Source organism: Lagenorhynchus albirostris, chromosome 4 (assembly GCF_949774975.1).
Source record: "Lagenorhynchus albirostris chromosome 4, mLagAlb1.1, whole genome shotgun sequence".
NCBI lineage: Eukaryota > Metazoa > Chordata > Mammalia > Artiodactyla > Delphinidae > Lagenorhynchus > Lagenorhynchus albirostris.
In genome coordinates, this window is record NC_083098.1 from 19,944,969 (window position 1) to 19,972,578 (window position 27,610).

Consider the following 27,610-nt stretch of genomic DNA (forward strand, 5'->3'; position numbering starts at 1 on the left):
CTCCAGGGCTGTCTTCCAGGTTTGAGCATATTTGACAAGGACCAAGGAGACTCTGTTGCTTGCTTAGGCAGTGTTTATGTAAAATATAAACACCGAATACATAAACATAAGAGTGGCTACAAGTAATTGCCTGTAGCATGAATGTAATTCTAAGCTGATGATCGATTTTCCCAGACTGAAATAGCGAATCCCCTTTGCAAGCATCAGCAATGATTTCTTTTCAGCCACTCCATCATTTACTCCATCAATACATCTAGAGCTTCTGTGTTTCAGGCTGTGTTTGGGGTTACAGCCAGAAAGCTGAATGAGGTCTGGGCAGAGATCTGTGCAAGAATGAAAGTCCACCTGCTCTACCCAGGCTGGTAATTAAAGAATCTTGGTTTGCAGTTCTAATACTGGCAGCTAGACGTTTCTTCTTTCTCACATGAAAGACAGAGAGAAATTAAAAATAAAATTCATGTAGAAATATGTAGTACTGTCATGGGCATGATTTTCTCACATGACTAACTTTTCTCTCATTGCTGAAAAATGTCTACAGTGTAACTCTTCAATCAAAAAAAGATTCCTCTTTGTACTCTGCCATTTGTCTTCTTTAGCTATATTTTAGTTTAGCGACACTTTAAAACAACAATTATTTGCTTTTCTATTGCACTCATGTCAGCAAGTCACATTTTCCCTCCAATACAGAGATTCCAAAGTTCATTTTAACTTTCTGTGATTGCTTTATTTAGAGCAGAATTTCTATAAAGAAAATATAAAGAAAAAAGTTTTAAGATTTAAAGTTATTGCATTATAATATATTTTTTCTATTTTCTCCCTGAGTGGTTAGAGAGCATTTTACTGTGTACAGTATAAACACAAATCATGGAATCATGATTCTTAGAATGGAGGAAATGTGACTGAATCATTTGGTTAAGTTTCAGGACAGAAAAGATTTTTTGGTGAGAGAACTGAGCCTTAAAAATATTTGCTTACTATTGGTGATTTGGATGGCTTGCCCATCAAAAAATATTAACACTTTTCTCAAGTAATATTTTCAAAAATTAAGATGTCATCTGGTGATAAATGTTAAAATAATAACTAAATAAAAATCACAGATTCATTTCATTGCATTATTTACAGGCAAGTTAAGATTTTTGTTCCTTGCCTTTACCTTTTCCATCACTTACTTATTACTTATTAGGTTAGTTATATTGTTTTCTAATAAAAATACGGTAATGCAGTCATATATTGAATCTGGTTAAATAATAACTCTAGAGAATCAGAATATTTTTCTATACATGTAGTATCCGAATATTATATATCATTATGTGTATGAAAGTGTCATAAACTGAGGTAGATATAATGGAGCTTTCTTTGGTAAATATTATAAAAGCCCAAGAATGACTGTTCACCAAAATTACACATTTGTCAGCTTTCCCCTGTATCAGATCCTAAAAGTTTAATTAACATTACCACCACTTCTGTACGAAGTTAGAAAATATGAAATGCCTCCAGATGCTGTGTTTACATGAAATCATACAATCTTCATCTTAAGCAGCCATACAGAGCCCAGTTCTCCATCATGAAAGCTGGCGGCCGTACAGGCAGAGGGCGGAAGGAGCAGAGGTGAATGAAACAGCAGAGGAAGAAAAAGAGCATGAATCAGGCACGGAGGCCAAGCACCGCCCACCAGAGGTTGACAGTGGGAGTGAGAACCAGTATGATGACTTGTACACGTTCATTCCTGGAGACGACCCAGAAAATAATTCCCGAGGGCTCCTCGTGAGCAGCAGACCACCTCTCCCTCCACCGCGACCTGTAACAGCTGCCTTCCCACTGGAAAAACCTCAGTTCACATTACAAGGTAAGGTTAAGGTTAAAACAACAACTACAAAACTTAGACACACTTACATAGCATATAGTGGCGAAGCCATACAAAGATCAGCTTTTAAAACCCAGAGAAGATTTCCTCCTATTCTTTAACAACTAGGGCCTCAGAAATCAGGTAAGAGATACCTCCCACTAACTCCCTTCCTCCCTTCCTTCCTTCCTTCTTTCCTCCTTTCCTCTCTCTCTCTCTGCCCCCCACCCTTCACTATTCCTCGCTCCCATTCTTCCTCTCTCCCTCTCTCTTTTTCTTTCTTTTTTCTTCCAGGAAAAAAGTCTCATTACAAAACTTTCTGTAAGTAAACTTGGAAGGAGTCTGTAATTCTTCACATAAAACGAACCTCAAGCATCATGTGGAAAAGTAAGCAACAACTTAGCTTTTAAAAAATACTCTCAAAGGGCTTCCCTCGTGGCGCAGTGGTTGAGAGTCCGCCTGCCGATGCAGGGGACACGGGTTCGTGCCCCAGTCCGGGAAGATCCCACATGCCGCGGAGCGGCTGGGCCCGTGAGCCATGGCCGCTGAGCCTGCGCGTCTGGAGCCTGTGCTCCGCAACGGGAGAGACCACAACAGTGAGAGGCCCGCGTACCGGAAAAAAAAAAAAAAAACCTCTCAGTTTTCTGACAAAAGAGGAAGGCTAATGTGTTACAGATTTGAAAATGACCTTGGACACTTCACTCAGTTGGTAGCTGCAGGGGAAGCAAGTGGTAAAGGGTCTATCACACGCTGCACTGACACCAAAGTCAAAAAAATCTGTCTTGCTAAAGTGGAAGAACAACCGTTAAATGGCTGTGACAGCATTTCTTCCCAGATGCAGGAACTAAGGTGTGTCATGGGTGGGGGGGGGCAGTGGGGTTGGGAGTGGAGGGCAGGAAACATCCAGAGGAGCTTCCATATGAGGCTTATCTGCCTGGAATGTTCAACAGCCCGACAGACTTCCATGCTCACTCCTAGAGTCACCAATTACCACCCACTTTATTGATCACTATTTCATGTTTACTTTCGAAATTCATAAAATGGTCTTACAAAGAAAATTTAATAAGAAGGATGAAAGAAATATCTATTATTAAAACCCCATTTGTCACTCTAGTTGTCAAGTCCTAAAAGGCTATATGAAGTCTATAAAGACTGTTTTAAAAGTGAATTTTGAAGCTATGAAATTTAGCCTTTGTGTCCTTGAAGGCCTTATCTCTATAAAAGTTCAAGCTGATTAACGTGAAACTTTGCTAAGATTATGCACTATATTTAGAGATGGAAAGTACTGCTTAATGGAAAGTATGGGAAGCCTAATGGTACTTCTCTGATTCATTCACTCATTCAGCAAACATTTATTGATCACCTAGTGTGCCAAGCTCTTACAGACTGTTGAGATAGATCAAGGAAGTAGGGTTATCAATACTGGGAGCAAGGGAGAGATGTAGCTTCGTAGTCCACTGACAACAAAATTCTAGTATATTTTTCTCACTTTTACAGATGTGGATAATTTTATCTAATTATTAAAAGTAATTATTAAGAAAGCAAAATTGTCTTATATCACATTAAAGCTCTTAAAGGAGCTAATATTAAATCATATTTTTTCTAATGTCAATTTCCACATATGGTATGTTGGTTAGGAGGTCTAAAATTACTCCACAGAGAGTAATTTTCACCAGATATCTAGGACCAGAAGTATAATGTTGGCTAATACATCTTCTGAAAAGTACCAAATATAAAAAGCAAAATAATACAAAAACCCCTTTTTATTTAAAAACTGTATTTTCAATTCAGCATTACTTTTAATATCATTTTTTTTCATAGAGCTAATATTGGAAGTAAATGGAAAGTAAAATACCAATCTTTTTTCTTAAAATTCTTTGATTAAGTTCTTTGAAAGTAAGACTGGAAGCTACCACTTATTTTTTGCCAGAGACTTTGTTTGGGTTCTTTGACTTTAGCTAGTGATACCTTCAGGAATTGTTCTTTAAGAGTACCTTCCATATGCCCTCAAGTAACCGAAAAAGAGGGGCCACCTCATCAATGCCCTAAGCATCAAATTCCTTATGATGGATTTATGGACATAGTCATTGGAGAAAACAATAATATAGAACATTATATAACACTTTTCAGTTTATAAAGAACATCCAGTCTCTCTTTATCTTCGCAACAAACTTTCAAGGCAACAATCATTGTAATGTTCTTTTGACTAAGACCCAAGACCCTAGGGCCCGTAATTAGAATATGTCAAATAATTCCATGAGCAGGTTTCCTGGGATTTTGGGATTCTTATCTTTCTTACACATTCTTTCCCAATTATTTCAAAACTTGGAATTATAGGAATGATATATTTTAATCGTTATTCATTAATGTACAACCTGAGTTGAGAAAATTCAGGTCCAACTCCAACATGAAAAGTACAGTCTTATACATTGGGAAATGAAAAGTGAAATGTATTATTTCTACTGCAAGCCCAACTTTAGAAAGAGTTGGGGAAGGAGGTGGGTGGAGGAACAAAGAGAGTTAACAGCTCAGGAAATCAGTTCATAAAAGTAAGATAGTTGACACATTCCACTAAAAATGAAACATTGTGCAAGTGTTTCCCACACACTTAATCTAGTTTCACCTGGGATGCTGTCAGTGAAACAGAAATCATGAAGTCAGAATCTCAAAACCATATTATTCATAAGGGAAAAGGCAAGTCGTAGAGATTTTAAAGTTAGTGCCAGGCATGTTGGCGTTCATACTTCTTGGGTTAAACTAACTGAAACAAGCTAAGGCTCTGTTGAGAGATGATCTTGGACTCTCCTCTGGTCTCTCCTCATAAGCCTACCCAAAACAATTGCTGAATCTTCTTAGAATAATATCCTTTTATTCTGCTCTAACAGCTTGTCTTTCTCCCTATCTCCTAAGTTTTTCCACTAAAATATCCATTAAGTAAACTTAAGTTTTTGGTCAGATTCTCACCAAAGAGAAGGGAGACTAGTTCTCCTTTAGTTCACATGCATGAATCTCAGAACAACACAGAAAATTAATGATTTTTCAGTCAATAACTGAAATCCTTTCCATTTTTATTGTTCTCAATAATACTTTAAGCAAAACACTTGTCAAAAGGGCACATTTTAAAAAAAGTTCTCATTGGTCCGGCAGAGAGGGCCATCCAAATTCTCTTCAACTTATTTATTGACACAGTATTACAATATCTTTGTCTTCTAAATAAACTGCTGCTAGAATATTTTAATACATTCCTATAAAAATATGTAAAGATTTTATTGAATATAAAAAACATGAAAGACTGTTCTTTTCATATGAATTAATCTTCAAGCCATTGATTTTCCATGCCATCTTTTATGTCATGAACCCTACTTTCAGTGTCCCTTATCAAAGAGTGAGGTATAAGTTGGCTTATAGAAATCAAGAGAGCCAGAGTGAGACATAGCGTAAGAAACCAAACAATGGTGGTTTTGGCTATTCCCCTCTGTCATTTTCAGAGAAATTGAATTTTAGGCAAAATACCCAGTTTAATCCCTATAAAAGGTAATATGACTTCAAATTTAAAAAAAAAAATCTGAGAGCATTATGCTTGAAAAACACAAGCTTTCAAAACATTTGGAATTTGAGGCTTAGTTTTATAATTTGATTTCCTGATATTAAATCATTCATAAACTATGTGGAAAATATTTATATGCTTATTTATATATTTTCAAAGAAATCCAGGTCTTTAACAAACTTTTTCTGACAAATCAACAGTTACAAACTGCCGGAGGATATGTTAGTAAATTACATGGTTCACTTTTCTCTTTTTGGAATTTATAGGATAATATATAAATTGTTTGGGGGTGTGGTTCAAGCAGGTGACAGATGGACACCAATAATGCTTAAGGTATGAGTAACCACCATCTAAATGTTTCATAAGCAGGGAAAACGTCGGAAGGCCAAATGGAAAGAAGTCAAAGTTGGTGTGATTCCAGTGCAAGACATGAAACAGGAGGTGAACCCAGAGGAGAAGAAGAACAGAAAGAAGATGAGGAAGACCAGGAAGAGAAGGAAGACCCGTACACTTTTGCTGAGATTGATGACAATGAATATGACACGATACTGGCCAAGAGGAGTACAAAGAAAAAACTTGGAAGCCGGTCATTCATTCTGAACAGACCTCCTGCTCCCACACCACGACCCACAAACATCCCTCCAAAAGAGGAAACTACACCTTATATAGCGCAAGGTAATTTGTTTTGCTGCTGCTGTTACTGTGTGTGTGTGTGTTTTTTGGGGGGTGGCCTCTTTTTGGGTGGGATCTAAGCCCAAAAGATGAAAAGCATCTTTTCGAGTCACAGGTAAGCTGTATTGGACCATTTTTAAATTTAAAACCACGATGAATAACGAAAATAAGAACAATATGTAGAGCTCTGGTTTGTAATTGTTGATTAAGGAGGATAATTTTGACAAACCATCCAAAGAGCATGAAACCATAATATGTGTGGGGAAATACTGTTTGATGCTTCTTCCATAATTCTGTGAGAGGGAAGCTCAACACCTGTGAATAATGTGCAACACACGAAGAGAAGGTAGGTACGTTACTTTTTGCCCCTCATTCCATTTAAGATAACTTTAAAAACCTAAACAGTTTTGAGTACTAGAATCTTAGATATGCAACCCCAGTTCCTCTGATAATTGCACTTCACCCCAATGATTAAGATTCACTTCATCTATGATAGAATTTCTACTTCATTTTAGACTTCAATTCTCCTTTCTCATCTCAGTTAAATCTAAATCAAAAATAGCAAATCCCTAGAGCTTTTCTATATCTGTAACCCCAGCAGGATATACTGACTTTGCTGTTCTTTCCTAACACTCCTGTATTCTCTGGTTTGGTGCACTCCGTGAGTCCCTAGTGTCTAAGACATGAATTTTATTCATCAGTATCGCAGGCACATGCACTGAGTGTCTTTGGGGGTTAAGGTACCATCCTAGAGACTGAGGATGTGGAATAAAACAATGTCTGCATCCTTGAGGAGTTCTAGGCAACAGCTATGCAAATAAATATACAGTACAATTTGACCCTTTATTAGAGATTTTTGAACAAAATGTTTGGAACCAAACAAATTTTGGGGTGACAACTAAAGCTGAGAGGCAATATATTATACATTCAAACAGCCTAAACCGGGTACCCAGAGTATTTAAATATATACCACAAATCCACTCAAAAAGAACACAGTTACTCATCTGTGCTTAACATGTTCAAAAGAAACCATTCTGTTGTTTAAGCGGTATGTGTTGAGAGATTTGTATAAGAAAATTTAGCAAGTTTTTTACCAATGTACTAGATACCTACTTAACAGGGATCTGCTGCTGATAATGTTCAAGACAGTATTATAAAAAAGGAAACAATAACAAATTAATAAAGGTTTCAGCTAAAATAAAATGTCAGCTGGAACAATTATCTAGATTATTAAGGGAGGGAATAAGCTGTAATTAGAACTTCTCAGATTGTCTACCATAGTGGCTCTAGGATATTACAGTCAGGCCTTCATATCCGTGGATTCCACAGCTGAGGATTCAACCAACTGCACATAGAAAATGTTCAATAAAAGAAAATTCCGGAAAGTACCACAAAGCAAATCTGCCTCTAGAGCAACTGCTTACATAACATTTATATTGTATTTACAACTATTTTTATAGCATTTACATTGCATTAAGTATTATAGGTAATCTAGAGTGACTTAAAGTATACGAGAGGATGTGCAGAGGTTATCAGCAAATACTGTACCATTTTAGAAAAGAGACTTGAGCATCTGCAGATTTTGGTATGGGGGAGGGAGGTCCTGGAACCATTTCCTTGCGGATGCCAAGGGACAACTGTACTAGCTCTGTGACAAGGTTACTAAATCCCAATAAATAATTTTGAAGAGGGAAGTTAGATATATAACTCAATAACAGAATTTAGTTATATTCTGGAAATTTTTGAAGAGGTACATCTTCTTCTGTATCTCAATCTCTAGGGAGTTCTCAGGACCACAGTAGAGACTCCCATGTTGCGTTTCTCTGCTTTTTGCTCTTTATCTTGTCATCCTTCTATCAACTGTCCTATTCTGATTTTCCATGAGTGCATTCTTGTTTTCCATTTGTTCTTGTTCTATATCATTCTTTTCTCTTTCTTTAGTGGTGGTGCAGGCAATGAAGTTCAGTATCTTTGTCACGGCTTTTGTTTCATTTTGCTTTGATTTGAGTTTTTAAATTTCTGCGATTTTAATTTTTCTTTAGTTCTCATATTGTCTGTATTATCTTTGCTTGTTGTTTGTTTGTTTCGTCTGGAATGCTTGATACCCCCATAAAATATCTGACTATTCTTAGCGATGCTTTCATGTTTAAGAATGAAGCAGCAAAAATCTGAATGAAAACTCTACTTGCTAACTTGTGGACTGCACTGTAGGGTAATGAGGTAACCAGCTTTTTCATTGAATTACCCCAAAGTGTTAGTTTAGATAGATCTATTCTCTACGTTTTTCAATATTTCTAGAATAAATTCCAACTAACTCTAACCTACATTTATGTACCTGGTTGCCAGCACACTGATATCAGAGTGTGGGAAAAAGACTGGGAACTTTCACCACTCAGAGTACACTGTTTAACTTGTTCTCCCTGTGTTCAGTCCAGTGTATAACTCCTTCCACCCACTGTGCCTTGTGTGCCATGGTCAGAACTACTTCTATTCAATTTCTCCAAGAACAAACTGTCCATCATAGGTGATTGCCTCGTTTCATTAGAGAAGGAATTAGGGACAAGGACTGCTTTAGGCTGTCAACCAAGCCCCATATTAAATAAGAGAATTGAGATGGTTTTCCTCCTCGTTCATATATTTATTAATTACATAAAGATTTATTGAGTACCAAATGATAAAGTTTTTCTGTGGGTTAATTATGTAAATCCCCTTCATAACAGTGGTACAATTTGTCATTTACACACACACACACACACACACACACACACACACACACAGAGACTTTAAAGAATCTTAGAAATCTTGAGTTTCTAAGAACTTTTAAAGGCTATTTATCTCATCCCAAGCGCAACACCCTTCAACATTTACAAGAAATCTTTCATTCAATTACAGTCTAATTTGTTCTCACAACATTTGTGTTATATGCAGACAGGAATCCGTGTTACATTCTGTGATTGTGTTTTTGTTTTTGTTTTGCACCTAAGTATATAAAAGCACGTATGGTTATTTTCTCCATATTTCAGATTAGTAGCAAAAACTGAACTGTAAATGAGGTCATCAAAGTCCCTTTCCATTATTTCTTCCTTTTCTCTTTCACTGGCATATACTTGCTTGCTTCTTCCTTTTATGCTATTGATTGTTGATCATTCTGTGCTCACATTAGGAAAACATTACCTCATCAGCCAGTTCTTTTGTGATGTTCTTTGCATTTCACAGGGTAAATGTCTTTCATCACGGCTTCCTTGTTTCTTTCCTAGCTCAGGCAAATCTATTAAGTAGAATATGCACCATTTCCCAGAAAGCCGTGCATTCAATTAGAAGAACATTAATTTACCCTAATTCCTGCCAGAGCACAGAAGTTGTAGCAGAATGCTGGCACATCCAGGGTGTGTTACAGTAGCCAGAAGAGAGGGACGCGGAGTAGGGGATGGAAAAAGAATGCAGGATGCCTAATCCCAACTTACTATTTCAGAAACTCAAGAAAGTTATAGCAAAGTGACTAGGCAAATAAACCAGAGAGACAGAGGAAAATCATGTTGGCTTTTGTGAGATAATGGGATATAGATAGATAGATAGATATACACACATATTTATATACTTCATTACATATATATATTCCAAACATATATATATGTAATTCTATATATATGTAATTCTATATCTATATATATATATAGGTTTCTACCCTCAGTTCCTGACACAGAGCTCCTGAAACCCTTGTAATTTCCTGGGTGGTAGGAGTGTTTTTGTTCTAATGAGGCGGCTCTGAGTGGACTCCTGCATGGCTCCTGGAGGGGGGTTAGTATGGGAAAGTCCAAGCAGTGATTAGAAGCTTGGAATTTTCAGCCCTAACCCTATTCTCTAGAGAAGGGCGAAAGGCTAAAAATGGAGTTAATGATCAATCATGCCTATGTGAGGAAACCTCAATAAAACCCTGATATTAGGGGTTTCCAGGAGCTTCCAGGTTGGCAAACAGGTCCACATAGGAAGGGTGACACACCCAACTCCATGGCTACAGACTTACCTGTACTGGGGACTCCCAGACCTTGCCCTATACATCTCTTTATTTGGCCTTTCATCTGTATCCTTTATCATATTCTTTAAAATAATTGTTTCCCTGATTAATTTCCCTGCTCTAGCAAATTAATCAAGCCTGAGGAGGGGGTTGTGAGAATCTCCAATTTGTAACCAAATCAGACAGAAATTGTGGGTAACCTGGGAATCTACCACTTGGGATTGGCATCTGAAATAGAGAGGAACCAGGCTTGTGGGACTGAGCTCTTAGTCTGTGGGATCTGACACTACCTCTTGAGTAGATATTCTCAGAATTGAATGAAATTGAATTCAATTGTAGGATATCCAAATAGTGTTGAAGGGCTGCTTGGTGGGGGAAAATCCGCACACGTTTGATGACCAGAAGTGTCTGAAATGAAGTGTGACAGTAGAGGAGACACACAGGAAAGAAAGGCCCAGGAGGAAAAGTGGGTTTTCCCAACGCTGCTATACAAGGAGGATTCAGATTCACTGATATTACCTAAGTAAATAACTTCATATATCTGAGATGCAAATTCCTCATTGTAAGTTGGAAATAGAAATAACATCTACTGTAAGTTGGGAATAGAAATAACATCTACTTTAAGGATTGTTGTAATCTTTAAGTGAGATAAAATTAACAAGTACTCAGCACAGTACTTGGTATGTGATATACACTCAATAGATAATAATTAAAAGCAATTCTACTTTGTCTTTCCTCAGTTTCTGGGCAGACGGTGACTTTGATTAACTTTAAATTCTAGAAGAAGTGTGTGCTTCCTGGATTCTGGAGAGTTAGAAGTTAAGGAAACTATTACAGATGGAATTGGGGTCAGGATATCCTTTCCTCTAAAGGAACAAGTTGGCTTAGTCTACTCCTTATGATAATAATTATTAGGCAACTTTCATGATAATTTCTAATTCATGAAATAATCCTGCATAGTTGGCATTAATAGGCTTATTTTAGAGATACGGAGGGAATTCCCTGGTGGTCCAGTGGTTAGGACCCTGTGCTTTCACTGCCGAGGGTCCTGGTTGGGGAACAAAGATCCCACAAGCTGCACGGCGTGGCTGGGGAAAAAAAAAGAGGTACTTTTCCTAAAAAGCAAGGTATACAATAAATAAATAAATTTAAAATAGAGATACGGAAACTGATGTTCAGTGAGTTTCAGCGTCTTGCCCATGATGATAAAACTAGGAAGGGGAAGATGTGTGATTTAGACCCGACCCAGCTCAATCTGGCTACCACGTTTGTACACATGGTAGGACCAATTTTCTTTCTTGATGTATTTATTTCTGGGTCATTAGTTAATATTTATTTCTTCCTTCTGACCCATAAGATCCATAAAAGAAGAGACCAATCATTTGTTTTCGCCTTTCAAAACCTCATCTGTTTTTGTATCCTTGGTGCCAAGCTCAGTGCTGAATTCATAGCAGAAACCATGAATATCTGATGAATATTAATTGAATGAGTACGAATAATGAGTACGAATGAGGACGAATAAATGATAAAAGTAACAAGAACTACATCAATGTGGGTAGGAGACTTCACTAACACTACAGAGGTTGGTCAGAAGAATATATCAACCTAGTAATTCCTAAATTTCCCCTTTTTTAAAAAAATTGTTTTTTATTTATTTATTATTTTTGGCTGTGTTGGCTCTTCGTTTCTGTGTGAGGGCTTTCTCTAGTTGCGGCGAGTGGGGGCCACTCTTCATCGCGGCGCGCAGGCCTCTCACTGTTGTGGCCTCTCTTGTTGCAGAGCACAGACTCCAGACGCGCAGGCTCAGTAGTTGTGGCTCACGGGTCTAGTTGCTCCACGGCATGTGGGATCTTCCCAGACCAGGGCTCGAACCCGTGTCCCCTGCATTGGCAGGCAGATTCTCAACCACTGCGCTACCAGGGAAGCCCTCCCCTCTTTTAAACCATCTAAGTACTCCTAATGAAGAGGGAATCCTGTACCTAAGGGGACAAAGTTCTAGGATATTCACTTATAGCTAAGCATTCTAACTGCTTTCACACAGCATAATGTATCAGAGAGAATCTCTATTTCCACCATCACCACCATCTCCTATCCCCAGAAATGTAACTTATTAATACAAAATTGAACCCGTGCTTCATTTTATTAAGAGATATGTTTCTGGATTTTTTATTCCATTCTTGTTATACTAAACCTAATTTTATGTTAATAACAGTGAAAAGGATAACTCATTTTTCTTAAATGAAAAGTTTTTGAAGTCTGCCTGCTTTTAAGAATCATATTCTCTCCATCTTTTTCTCCCTATAATACTGGAAAGGATCAGGTTCATTAAGTTTCAAGAATATAGAGGAATTAACATGGATTCACAGTCCTTCTTAGTGACAAAATTCTTGATTTAAGACAAATCAAAGAAAGAAATGAGTACTTTTCATAATATAGATAGATGGGTAGTAAAATTATATCCATAAATCATTGCAAAGAGATGACTGCCTATTTGGGAAAATTTTTCAACATCAAAGGGCAATTTCCCATTTTCTCCTCACACAATTAATAAAACCAAGATCCTTCTTCAGAGTCCATGTTGCTGATTTGGGGTAGAATATAATTTCCCTTTCAATTTTCAATTGCTACTGAGTTGCCCTTGGCATTTTACAGTGCAACAAAGTTGTGTACGACCTTTTTGAGAGCTACTCAGCTACTGGGACCCCAAAATGTCAAGTACAACTCAGTTGCTCTCAGAAATTTTCCACTTGCAATTCACTTGTACTTGAAATTGATCACATTCAATGCAATGGAAATGCAAACAGAAAAAGAAACCTTGTAGAATCTCTTAGGAAAATTAATCCATATCATCATAAATGTGGCAGAATGGATTGGCCTCTGTCCTCATTAGTGAAGAAATATTGTCAAATGGATTAAAGTAAGCCTTAGATCAAGTGCCCTAGGTTCTACTCTCTGGCCTGGTGACCTTGTCCAAACCATGAGCTTTAGGACTTTGTATATATATCACAGGTGGTCTGAGGATAGAGGACATACTTGTCATCTGTTTGTAAACCCAGTGTCCCTGCTTTCCCCGTGATCCTCTGCCTCCCTCCTTTTCCTGATAGAGTACTAGCACAGCTCTGACAAGGAGCAGTTGTTCAGACGTGTGCTCACATTGGGAATTCTGGTCTTTTTCCCCTTAACATACGACGCTCCTAGAGTCTCTGTTAAATTTGTCTTTTAGTAGAAGCCCAATTGGCCTAGAGTAGCAGGTCTTAACGGGTGGTGATTTGCCTCCCAGGAGACATTTGGAGACATTTGGCAGTGTTAAGAGACATTTTGATTGTCATGGCTAAGACAGTACTACTGGCATCTATGCTAGGCCACAAAACATGTCTCAACAAATTTAAGAGGACAGAAATTATATCAAGCATTTTTTCCAACCACAACGGTATGAAACTAGAAATCAGTTACAGGGGAGAAATGGGAAAAACACAAACATGTGGAGACTAAGCAACATGCTACTAAAAAGAAAAATGGGTCAGTGAAGAAATCAAAGAGGAAGTCAGAAAATAAAATGAAATGGAAATAAAAACACAACTTTCCAAAATCTATGGGACACAGCAAAAGCAATTCTGAGAGGGAAGTTTATAGCAAAACAGGTCCACCTCAAGAAACAAGAAAATCTCAAATAAGCAGCCCTGTCCTTTTGAAATTTTCAATCTGCATTTTTGTAGTTTGAGTCTTACTGGCAGAACTAGTATTTAATATTTGTTCAAAGTGAACGTGACCAGATCCTACTGGTTACTTCTTAGGACAGTAATATTTCCTGATATAAGAGGAAAGAAAGAGGCCAGAGAAATCACTCTTGGTAATCACTAAGCATGAACCAAAAGGTGAACTCATCGCAGCTTCTAGAGTATTACAGTGACTTCCTAACAACCCAAACCACTTCTCTTTGAAACAAAAGGAAAATTACCAGGGATGTTACTGGAGGAATGTCTACGCTAATATCATTTTTTATTGAATACAAGTGTTCAAGAAGTAAAATCAAGCAGTGAGCACACATGAAATCATATGGGAGGAAACGAGCCCCTAGTCCAGTGCTCTGCAAGCAGTAGGTGTTCAATACATGTTGCCTGCCTGGTAGCAAAATGAAGAAAGACCTGCCTACCCAGTGGTGGAGTAGAGACTTTGCTAATAAACTCATTACCGTGCCCTCAAGCTCTAATTACACAGAATTCCACAAATCGATTGCTCTCTTTCTCTCAGTGTCCCAACTTCCTGGATAAGAAACATTTCAAGAATAGAAATATTCTTATTTGCATCAAAAAGGATAAATATGCAGATAAAAAGTTTGTATTCTATTCTAATGAAAATTCAGTTCCTTAGAAGTAGAAAAAGTAATTTATGGTGAGATTTCCTGTTTTGGGAGAGGATTTTTATGGGAACATGTCTATCAGACTTAAAGTTTCCATTACAAACTGGAAAGAAAATTAATGTTTTCTCCTTAGGAAACCAAAGCATTCATTGATATTTCCACCGAATTAGAATTTCTATGCTATTTTCCTTCACGCAGATATGTACTTTCCAACTTCCCATCGCCACCAATCTCCCGAGTACACTGTAACCACATCCATGACCTCATGTGTGCTGGCTGATCATTTGCAGATTCTCCCCTCCCACTCCCCCAAAAGAAGCTGCAACTCCTGACTATATGTCTGCAGTCAGTAAACTACTTTCAGGTGAAAGACCTTCCTGTTACGTGTCTGATGTGACTACTTCTGTTTGTGGCCATGACACCCCTAGCGTGCCTATTCAAATGTGGTGACCTGCGTTTGATAAATTTGTTGAAATTGGCAACGCGTAACTCTTGCTAACAGAATGAGATGGTGCTTTTAAGCTGACTGGAGTGCTCAGTCTATCTTGATCCATTTGCAAAGAGGCTTCATCTCTTCTCTGAGCTTGGATTTGATTAGTCAGTATGACTACTCATCGGGTTAGAACATTCTGTTCCCTGCCTTCACTGGCTAGACAAAGGGGTTGTTTGCACTGCTTTCCTTTACCTCACTCTGCCTTTTTGTAATTACCTTTCACAGGGTACAAATTGGGGGAACAAGGTAGGAAGAGGAAAGCTACAGAGGTTGCATTATGACCCTTGCCCTTCTGATTGTTTTTTATCTCTGTCCTCTCTCATGAGTAGGCCACATTTAACTTTTGCTTAAAATAATACATCAAAATGGAGGACAGTATGGAAACTGACCGCATTTTATTTACCTTTGCATCCTTAGGACCTAGCACAGCACTTCGCTACATAGTTAGCTATCTAATGAAAGTTTGCTGAGTGTTTAATAAACATACTGCTGCTACCTATACTGAGGACCTGAAGCACAATACAGATTTTTGTATATTTCATTTTATGTCAAATCCTTAGTTTCAAGAATTATCATCAGTGATAGGTATGCAGCTCTAAGCAGCATTTCACTTCACACTTCTAATGGGCATGGAACATCAAGGGGTTTGTGGTTTATAATTCATATCTTTATGAACACATTTGGCTACGCATTACACAGACTTTCCATTAGCTTAGCCACTTACAAAATAATTCCAAATAAGCTTTATCAGATTTTCAAAGAAGGGCAGCCCTGGAAGAATCTGTTTGCTTGAAATAGGCCACTAATGAGGTTGACGTGAAGAACGTTCTTGCAGAAGCAACCTGGAAAGACAAATAGTGCAAGTGAATTCGTTATATTTCACCTTCTCCTCCTCTGCTCTTCTGATAGTTCTGCTTTGCTTAACATTTTGAATATTTAATACTATGATAATTTTTTCCATTGTCATTTCTATTCTAGAGAAAATTTTATAGAAGTCATTCCACCAAATATTTAAAATAAATGGGGGTGATATTTGGGGCATTTGCATTGTTTGAGATTATTTTGAACCTCAAAAATTGTTTTTCTTTCTTTATGGACTTTTTTAACGTTTAAAGGTAGTGACAGCTACTAATAATGCATTCCTTAGTCTTTCTCATCAAATTCCAATTTTAGGTAGGAAGAGAAAAATAAGGTTTCACTAGGGCAGAGTCATCAAAATTGACGTTATTTCATAATTGCCTTCATAGCATCATTTGAAGGTTGACGCAATAAAATGCGGTCAAAAATAATATTCTCCGGGAATTCAAACACATAGGGACAGGACTGTCTCCATATATTATGAAAAACTAACATTGGTCTGTGATTTAACTTGCTAGTGTTCCTGTTAGTCTAAGCCCCCAGTAAAAAGAATCTCCCCCTCAGAGATAGCATTCTATTTATATTCATGTTCATTTGAGAATTTATCCAGGAACCATTTGGCCTGGAATGACTTGGGGAAAAAGAATTGGTAGTGTTTTGGAATATCAGAACTGAGTAAGTCACTAGAGACCATCTCACCTAAGCCTTAACTTTATTGGCAAAGGAAATAAAGGCCCAGAAGGAGAAAGCCATTTTCCCATGCCATGCATGTTGATAATATTAAGACAAAACTATACCCCTTCCACTGTGCCAAGCAGATTAGCATTCTAGTATATAGACTGTTTTTCAGTTGCTATGTGTTTAGAACAGAATCTCATCTTACCAAAAACCCTGTTGTATAAAAATACATACCTTCCATATATAAATCTGAATGTTCCATACCCAGTGCTTGGTTCTCCCTATACCATGGATTTTATAGTTACCTCTCATAAACGTTGTGTGGGTGAGATGGTAAACAAAGTGTATAAAGCTTTCTAGAGCAAAGATTTCGCCGGTAGAAGCAATTTAAATGTTTCAGCGTATTCACTGTAAAAAGAAAGATTAACAAAATCTGGAATTTTATATCTATGTATTCTTTTCCTAAGGCTAATAGAGCATGTGTCCTTGGTATGCATGTTTGCATCGGTGATCATTTGGATGGGCTAGCTGTTTCTTCAAGAAACAAGTTAATATAGGTGTCTTCCCAAGATTAATTTATATTCAAAAACACCTCCCAACTTTCATAACAATGAGAAACAGTGTGTTTGGCAATATGCTAATTGCTAATTGAGTTCTTGTAAGGAAATGAGGCTTGTCTATAGGTGAAAGAAGGATACCGGTTGTAGTGGGTGGAGCTGGAGGTGAGTTAGGAGGGAATTTCAAGGGAGGTTATTGTGGTAGAGAGGATTTTTGTACTATGGGGCATGACCTAGTGCCCATCCTGCTCTTAATGAGTTCTGTTATCAGCACTTTCATCATCATTCTACTCAGAGCACCCCTACTCTCCCACCGCAATTCTCCACCCCGTCCCAGGCTGTTCTAGCTACAAACGCTGCTGAAATGTCAACAAAAAATAAATATGCTGCTGTCACTTCTTAACCTAGAAACTGAGCATGTTTACCTAACATTTACTGTATTTCACAAAGTCTGGACATTTGCTGTCAACAAATGTATTTCAATAAAATATAAGGTGTAACTGATTTTTAAAAAATGAATGCCAAAAAGCTGGAAAAAAATTCTAGTACTCCACAGCTTCAAAATTTATCAGAGTTCTTAAAACTTACCAATTAATATACTTTTTATTGGAAGAATTTATTTTCTGAATTTATCCTTGGATTCAGATTATTTCCCATATTAATGATGCCAGATTACAGCTTTTTTGTCTGAGACAGTCTCAGTTACTATCTTAACAATACTGGCGAAAAAGCACAGAGCGTCTGCATGTTATTAAAATTTCAAAAGTGTTTTATTCTTTCAAGACTTTACGAACCGGCCAATGAAAAAAGTCAAGCACCACTTATAAAAATGCTTTTATTATCCTAAAATACATTCACATACCATATATCCATCAGTATATTTTATTTGAGAAAAAATGTAAGCCACAAACCCAGAACTTGCCAGTAAGTTATATTTAGCATGTTTTCCAAATACTAACTTGAAGCAGAAAATTGATTTTCAACCACAAATATTATTTCATGTGTATAATTTCTCTTAAACACATCATACTTTGAAAGTATATTCGCTTCTCCTGTTTGAAGGACAGAGCAGAGTACCCTTTTTCTTGACAACAGTTGGCAAAGTATATGTGCTTAATAAATAATTATTGATTTGATATGGCTTAGGGAACTTTCTTAAATTTGAAAAAAATGCTATCTGGATTCATCACAGATATGACCTTGATATTAGACTGGTTTAAAGAATACTGAGACCAATGGCAAAGATCCAAAATGGTAGCTCCACTATCATTGCAAAATTACGTAGCCCTTTTATATGTTAGTTATTTTATATGTTAGTTATTTCCACCTCTCTCATCTATAAACATATGACATCGGACTAAATCTCCAAGGCCTCTTTCAGTTCCCAAACCCTATAGTTTAGACTACCCATAAAAAATAAATGGAAGTCTGGGATATTCAGTTTCTAAAGTCAAGCTCTAAAGGCTATAGACTTCCTCGTTAACAAATACCAGAAGGTATACGGAACTTTGTGGGTGCTCAATAAATATTAAACAATCAATTTTATCTTTCATCTGCTGAATGGGGTAATGCTGACTTGTCTCACAGAATTCCATGTAAGAAATAATAAATGAGAACAAAGTACTTTTCAGATAATGGAGTAATTCGAATAAGCTGCTTTAATAGGTCTGAGGTCTAGCTAGATGATGCAAGAATAAAGTATCTTTTTTATTATTACATCTGGGAATCCAGCAGTCTTTTCATCTGTTTAAGAAGCAACAGTCTTTATCCTTGCTTATCACCAAAAAGTCAGCATGAGTAATATCTGTGCGAATGGAATTTTTCATGTGATTTTAGCATTTATCACTTTTAACAAAATGCAGCTTTTATCTTTACCTGGTATCAAAATGGAATCATATCTTGATTTAAACAGTTTAATGAGGCGTTCCATCAGCATTATACTACTCTGTGCAAAGAAAATGCTTTTTGAAAATGACTGATAAGCTGCACAAATGAGAAAATTGTAAATTTAATAATCCTCCTACTCAAAAAATAATACAATTCAGGAATTGTTACTAAGGAAAATGAAGTACTGCATTCTAATTTCCTACAGTCTTCCACAGTGTGTTCTTTTTTATAAATAAATAATCTGTGTTCTATTTTTTACAGTGTTTCAACAAAAGACTGCCAGAAGACAATCAAATGGTGACAAGTTCCATGGCCCTAAGAAACAAGGTACTAACATGAACTTCAGTTTATTTAATAATCTCTAAGTAAGAGTTAAAGAAATTTTATGAATACTGAACAAAGTCTCCTGCTATAGAAGTAAATAATTGTGTACTTGGCTAATTTTACTGTTAAGTCAGTCAGTGTCTTACCCAAATATAATTTTTCCATAGTAAGATTAATACAAGAAAATTATTTTAATTAACAAAGCCAAATTATTTTAATTAACAAAGGCCTTACTAGGATATTTGTGGTGATGTTGATAATGTTGTTTGTTATCAGAGCTCCAGGAGGGTCAAGTAAGACTAATTCTCTAACATCCCTCAGAGACCTTTAGAGAGAAGCCTCTGGACCCTAACTTGGTAGGAGGGGCAGATGATTGATTCCCCCGTGAAGGGGACCAGCATGGGTTTTCTGTGCTCTGCATTGAACTCCAGTCAAAGACTGTCTCACTATTCTCTTGCCTTAGGTAATGGACCTACCATTTATTGGAACAATTATTTGTCATGCAGAAAAGAGCTGAACACTGTAGCTCAGAGGCATCTCACACAGGAGGAATATTTTCCTCTTGCTTCATAAGGAGGCAGCTGCCTCCAGTCTTTCCTGACACACTTGGTTCCTCTTGAAAAGAGGTACTCTGGCAGGTTATTTATTATGATGTTTTTCTGATAATAAATCTTTGGTTAAAGTTCAAAAATGAAAAACATAAAAGGTGACAGGGGTGGAGGTAACACTGGATGACTCTGATAATCAATGAGCATGTACAGATGCTTTTAACCTCAACCCACTTTTGAAATAACATCACTCCAAAATAATATTACCTTGAAATGTTACTCATACATCATTGAGAGAGACATTAAAATAAAACTGGGAAGTTATTTCACCAGCAGCCACTTCCATAGCCTCTTTGTGTGCCATTGTGAAAACAGCAAAGTGCTGATTGCACCAACTTCTGACACCCACTGACCTATTAAATACAGAACCTCATGGACTTGCTCCTGGGATGCTGTGGCTCATCCTTCAAACAAAGGTGTGTCCTTAAATGAATGATCATCACCCATCACTTCAAGTGGCATTTCTCACGGCAGCGAGCTTGTACTTAGATCATTCTTCCAATGAAGTATGTGGTGTTTGAATGCAGCACACGATGGACCTGAACTTCCAGTCTCCTACAAATCACTTGGATAGACTGCTTATAAATTTGTATGCAAAAAACTCCTTATTGGACGATTTTTCATTTCCAGTGATTTCTTAGTTTGAAGGGAAAGATATATCTTTTTAAGTCTACTATTAGCCTCCCACTGTGCCTTCAGCTCTCTCAAGAAATAAATGCAGAACTCCATGTGAGATCATTGTACAATTAGGATCAAACAGTTATTGAAGAATTAAAGTAGAGAAGATTATTCCTATCTGGACTCTTCCATGTACCTCACAGAGGCTGGAAAAGAATAAAGAGAGGGGACGCTTTGAGCTCTTTGGGAGAAAGTTTCCCTAAAGCATTTTTAACAAATTATTCAATTATTGTATTTTAATTAAATTACGTTAGAATTAGGAGGATGATGTGAAGAAGGCCACAGGAGATGAAAGAAGGGGACAAGTAGCAAGCGTAATGAAGGGATCCTCAGAATGCCTGATCTGTCATCCTCTGGTTGTCCCACAGAGAGCAATATAAGAAAAGGCTGCTAATGTTTTTGAAGCCTAGAAGAAACCTATTCATATTCTACCATATGTATAGAAAAAATAGTCCCTTCTGTACTCAGAATAAAAGGGGAGAGAATGGTGAAAGGAAACAAGAACCTAAATTATAAAATATTTTACTGGATTAACATCTGTCCATATCTTGTTACTTAATTTGCTTCTTCAAGATCAATAATGACCAGATTTTTTTAATTCTTGGGGGTTAGGTTACTGAAAATTCTAATCAAATTTTTGTGTGAATTTTTCACTCTCTAGATATTTCAGTCCAATTATTGATGATATTTTTGATTAGTCACCTTAGAGCAGTTCCCCTAGATTCCTTTAACTGTGGACATTAGTAATTCAGCAGAATGGAAAAGATTATTGTTCTGTTTTCAAGGAGTAGAGGAACATTAAATCCTATGAAATGTTAGGGGAAAAAAAACCTTCCTGATAACTGCAGTCTGCAGGGAAATCAGAATCTAGCATGAGAAGAACATAATTAAGAATAATGGGGGGGCTTCCCTGGTGACGCAGCGGTTGAGCGTCTGCCTGCCGATGCAGGGGACATGGATTCGTGCCCCGGTCCGGGAAGATCCCACATGCCGCGGAGCGGCTGGGTCCGTGAGCCATGACCGCTGGACCTGCGTGTCCGGAGCCTGTGCTCCGCAACGGGAGAGGCCACAACAGTGAGAGGCCCGCGTACCGCCAAAAAAAAAAAAGAATAATGGGGAAGGTTTTGAAATTAAAGAATTAAGTACCTAATGGACTTCCAATGTCCAGCCATTTTTCTCTAAATCTTTTCAGATATTTATGACCATCCAGACCATGGGACATACTAGACAATCAAAACTACTTATTCCTAAATTAATGAATACTCTTCAAATACCCTGTGATTTCATGGTGTAATAGGAAAAACAGTGCATGCTTCACCAATGATAATCTCTTTATTTGATAGAGAACAAAAAGACCCTTTTGTGAAGTGTTTGTCAGAGTCAAGATTTTTTAAAGGGACTGGACAGGTTCTCTAAAGGTTAAAGAAATTATTCAATTATTTCACTATATGCTGGAAGGGAAAGGGATTTTGAGAGCCAACTATTTTCCCACTGAAAGTATAGGCATTTCAGATGCCCTGTGTTGAAGACCGCCAAGGGATTGCCAGGAAGCTACATTATTGCTAAGTCAAGGAATTTTCCTGAGGAACAGAAAAAAATTAATTGGCACCATTTCCATGGAAACTCAACAGATTTCTTCAACTCAATTTTCACATCCTGGAAAAAATATAAGAAAAATGCTGAGGACTTTGGATCACAGATAAAAGTTTCCATCAAAATACATTTTTAAAATCAGTTTTTCCAAGTTGGTTTTAAAATTAGAAAAATTTTAAATCAGTGCCAGAGTGTTGTCCCCAGAATGTGCTACTACCACACCTCCACCCGCTTCCCAAAATTGAGCCTCACAGAGCAGTCAAGGGTTTGTTCTTCAACGTGGCAAACCAGAGAACTGAATTTGTCAGTGGGTTTGGAATCAATTAGAGTTTTGATGTCTGAGTCCTGTTAACTAAGCTCATGGAGGACGATTTATAACCCCCGATCCCAATGGATTAAATGTTTTATGGGAAGATTTCTTCCCAGTGACGAGAATGCTTGTATTCATTAGACCCTTGCCAGATATTAATAATAAAGTTTTTATAAAATATAATTAGTAATTAGAAGGCTACTAGGTGAACATGATCAAGTCAAAGGGTGCTGGAGGAATGTAAGGACTTTGAGGACATGGAAATAGCTGATTAATTTTCCACGCCTCACAAAATCATATAATAGTCTAGGGTCAAGATTGCTCACGTCTCCCAGACCTGTTTTTCTCTGTTATATCTTTTTCTTAGGCTACGCCATGGGGCCTTTTCTATCTTCCCTGGAATCATCCCCATTTTATCAACACAGTGGTACCTCAGAGGTGAGGAATGGCCATTGATGATGTTTAGCGTTCTTAGCATTCTTAACTGCCTCCATGTGATCATGGGTCATGGCCACAGATATGCCCAGCCATACAGTGAAATAATAATCCTCTCAGTAAGCATGTGTTGTTGCTGTCATGCTTGGAAGGCAAACCATTTTTTTGAGGGATGGGGTTAGGTGGGAGGTAGGAGGAGCACGTCCACCCTAACCAGCTGCCTATACCAGTGACTCTCAATCCCAGATGAGCATAAGAGTTATTTGTGGATCTTCTAGAATTTAGTTGCCTAAGTCCTACCTTAGACATGGACTACAAGCAGAACACAAGAGAACAGTAATATGCTATAATAATAATCTCAAACCAACACACAAAAAACAAAATCTAACCAAAAGAAACTATTTGAAAGGCCATATTGTGGTCAGATTTGGCCTCTAAATATGTTATATTTCAAAAATAATGTGCACAATATAATTTCAGTTTTTTGCCATTTTAAACCATGCTTAAATCCATGTCTCATGTAACAATTCAAATCTCCAACCACTCCCTATTGTATCATTTGCTACAAATTACTTTTGATATTTTCATTTGTTATCATGCTTTCCATATTGTCGTCTTATATTTGAGACACATTTCTCTAAACTCATAATTCTATCAGAACTGGGAAAATAAAAGACGTATCGAGAATCATCCTATGAATAAAAACACAAAAGAGAAAATAATTATTTTTGATAATGAAGACTATTCAGATGTGTTTAATAAGCAGGCACTGAATCTTATCTGCTCAGTAATTCCATCTTTCTGGCCCCTGTAGGCTTACAAGTTTGCAATCTCTGATATAGTCTCTGCCCACTAATTCCTCGATGCAGACTGCAAAATCGTTATCGGCTGGTCTTTTCAGGGGGTGTGCATGCTCTTGGGAAAGATATAGTCAGGGAACATATCTTGTATGAGCTCTGTAAGTTCCCAGTGCTGCAGCAGTGTGATGAATGTTAAATAACAGAATTTTCTATAAGTAGGAGACCTGGAGAAATGGAGATGGTATTACCCTTATGTGGGCAAAAGAGAATGCAGGTCCCTGAGGTATTTTCATCCGGCTACTTTTGCCAGTAATTGATATATTAAAAAGAAAAGAGGGAAAATTATCAAAATGTAGTTATTTGTACTCCATAGACGAATAATGGCTTCAATTCTCCTTTTCAGTATAACTGACATTTCCATCTGTCATGTTCATAGGAGTTTTTTGTTTGGTTGGTTTCTGTTTTTGTTAAGGTCATACCTGGAAAAACTTGTGTAATAGCTGAGCTCTTGTCTAAAATGGTGATGTGTCAGTAGCCAGCAGTGGCCTCTAAGAAATGCTTGTGAAGGAAAGGCATCAAAAAGATGGAATTCTTAATAATAGTGGAAACAAAGACTGGAATAAAGCTAGCTGACCCCTAGCTATCACTCTACTACACAAATGCTAATTTTTTAAAGTTCTCTCCACTCCAGCTCTGGTCTTTCTATATACATGCAGAAAAAGTAGTTCTCCCAGTAGAAAGCAACCTGAGGCCCTGCAGTAAAGCTCTGTGAAGGAAAGATGGGATGGGCAAGAAAACTTACTGTTTATTCAGGGAGTTAGTTGCTTGCAGACCTATCAGTACATAGTGCCAAAGAATCATGTTCCACCTATTTGTGACAAAGCTGCACTAGACAAAGCTGCTAAGTCCTGGGATCTTGAGTTATGAGTTGCACCAAAGTCCTCTGTAGTCCTACAGCAGAGAACAAAATTTGATCTGAACACAAGGAATAGAAGCAAAGGATAAACAACCACCAAAATCTCTTGTCCAACATGATTCTATAGATGCGTTCTCTTTTAAGAAGATTGAAGGAGAGAACAAATCAATGATATGAGAACTTCAAAAACCATGTCAAAGGAAAGGAAGGAGAATTTCATCATGAAGACTCAGGATAATTATACTTCTGTAAATCACTTCCTTAATGAGTAAGGTTGTCATATATCTTCCCAAGAAGCACCAAGCTATCAGTGTGGAGATAGTGGGAAATATGCAAGTGTGCCCCACCACCCCCGACACACAGACACAAAATAAGAACATCCCAACTAATGATGTGTAATTGTTTTTAGAAAATAACTGTAAAGAAGTATGAGTTATCTTTAATTTTCATTTATTAAATTAAGCTAAACCATTCAGCTTTCAGGATCAGTGCTAGATACCCACTGACAATATACAGGAGCCAAAAAAGAAAATTTCAGAAAACTGCAAACTCATAAACAAATTGAAAACATAAAGAAGAAACATCAACAGAAAGTCGGGGGTCGAGGTCAGGCTGAGATGAAAGCAAAACAGATGAAAGACATTTTAGCTGAGATGGCAGGATGAGGTGAAACATGTGACATGACGAAAATGGATCAAGTGACTAGAGGACATATGGCAAAAATAAAATAAACTTGGAACTTAAAATTTCAATAGCAAACTAAAATCCACGTTGGTTATAACAAAAAGGAGTGACAGTGGGTAAAATCAATTATTGAAGTTGAGAACATAATTGGAAAAGGGTTTGTTCCCAATACATGGAAATATTAAAAACAGTCAAAAGACATGGAGAACAGAAATCCAACTCATGTATAATAGGTGTTTTTAAAAATAGGCTAGAAAATACAATCAATGACATAGTTTAACAAAGCTTCAGAGTACAGAAGAGTGGGGGAATGAATATGCAGACTGTACGGACTCGCTGTGATCTAGCAAAAAATAAGGAAATATACCCACATTTAAAAGCATCTTAGCAAACTGTTATAGTTATAAAGATGAAAAAACAACCCTAAAGTATTGAGGAAATATGTTAACTTAGATTTTCTTCTAAAAAATCAAAATCAGTTTTACAATTTAGAAAATGATGTAACAAAAATTTGAGATAATGGACTACATGATTTATTGGGAAAACGTTGCAACTTATATTTAGTCAGCTAATGTGTTTGTGTAAGAAGAAAACAAATATATTTTTTGGACGTCCAAAAAATGCTATTTTAGAAAAGATAGCATTTCTATGTCATCATGAAAGTATTCCCCCAAATATCTTCTAAATAAGTGAGAGATACTTAGCAACAGAAAGAGACTTGCAGACACAGAAAACAAACTTATGGTTACCACAGGGGAAAAGGGGGTGGGGGGAGGGATAAATTAGGAGGCTGGCATTAACATATACACATTACTAGGTATAAAATAGATAACCAACAAGGACCTACTGTATAGCACAGGGAACCATACTCAATGTTATGTAATAACCTGTAAGAGAAAAGAGTCTCAAAAAGAAAGTATATATATCATATATAACTAAATCAGTGTGCTGTACACCTGAAACTTACATGATATTATAAATCAACTGTACTTCAAAAATTAAAAAAAAAAGTTATGGCATTAAAGAATTTGTGCTGAATAATGAATTCAATAAAACATGGAATTAAATTTAATTATTATAAATTTATTTATAAAACATCTGAATGTAAAATATTGATGATAAAAATATGCAATGCAAGAGATCATAATTTTATTGCAATCATCTAGGTCCAGTGCTCAAATAATATGAAAATGTCTAGGAACTAGAAAATAATTTAAAAATAAAATAATGCCCTATCAAGTCTTTACTAATCAAAAAATATAAGGTAAAAAATCTCTGAAATTTATAAAAGTAATCATTATTTTAAAACAAAATATATACCTTCGAAATCACTTAATAGTATATAATTATAGAATATATATACACTCTATCTATCTACCTAATCTTTCTAGCAAAAGACAAAAACTAAAAAAAAGGCAAAAAAAAGATACAAAATAAGGTTATAATTAGAACAGCAGTTATGAAAATACATGTGTCAGTTAAACATCCTCAAAGAGCAGTCACAATCACTGAGGGCAAATGGCACTGTGTGAAGCATTTATATACCATAGATCAAGTCCTCACAGCTATCTTATGAGGTAGATATTATTTTCCTTTTTAAGATGGATTGGTTATCTGTAATCAAGGTCACAGAACTAATAAGTGGTAGAGGTGGAGTTTCAGTTTAATTCTTTTTGACTCTGAAGCCCATGTTTAGAATCTCCTACTATCCTGTTCTTCCAGGTTATCATAGTAACAACAACTATCTCTACAATTTCCTGGACTTTTGCAAAAGCCTGGAACATTACAGAGCATGTTACACATATTAATTCCTTTAAGCCTTGCAACAACCCTGTAACTAATGGTATTATTTACCTCCATTTTATAGACAAACTGAAGCTTGCAAAGGGTGGCTGAGACAGATCTGAGATTTGTACCCATGATTGCCTGGTTCCAAATACCACATTATATATTCTTTTATAAAAGATGCAGATTCAAATTTGGATAAAAGACAAAATCAAACTATATCCTGCTTTTTGAAGATATACTATAAAAAAAATACTAAAGAAAAGTTGAAAATTTATGGTCATTAATGGTTGCTTAAAGACAAAGAAATAAACGAGTTGTTTTCAATCTTAATTTTAGAAAATAGGATTCAAGGCAAAAGTATTAGAAAAAGAAATCATTTTATTTATTTAAATTCTAAAATCCAAATAAAAGCATGTCATCCATGTTCTTTTATGTGGCAAATATTAAAAATACTTAAGTAAAATGTGGTAGAATAAAAGAATTTGACAAAAACCACAGTAGTAGTAAGAGGTTATAAATACTTTGAATCGTTGATAAAACAGTAAAAATGCAAAAACAATAAAA

General features: G+C 36.6%; 1 protein-coding gene across 1 annotated transcript in view; it reads left to right on the forward strand.

The window, feature by feature from the left end:
• The window catches only part of BANK1 (B cell scaffold protein with ankyrin repeats 1), a 305,405-nt gene that overhangs the window by 256,273 nt on the left and 21,522 nt on the right, over positions 1-27,610 (forward strand). The window contains exons 9-11 of the mRNA XM_060147113.1: positions 1,538-1,846; positions 5,760-6,065; positions 19,172-19,237. Coding sequence (XP_060003096.1) covers positions 1,538-1,846; positions 5,760-6,065; positions 19,172-19,237 — 681 coding nt within the window. The remainder of the gene's footprint in view (positions 1-1,537; positions 1,847-5,759; positions 6,066-19,171; positions 19,238-27,610) is intronic.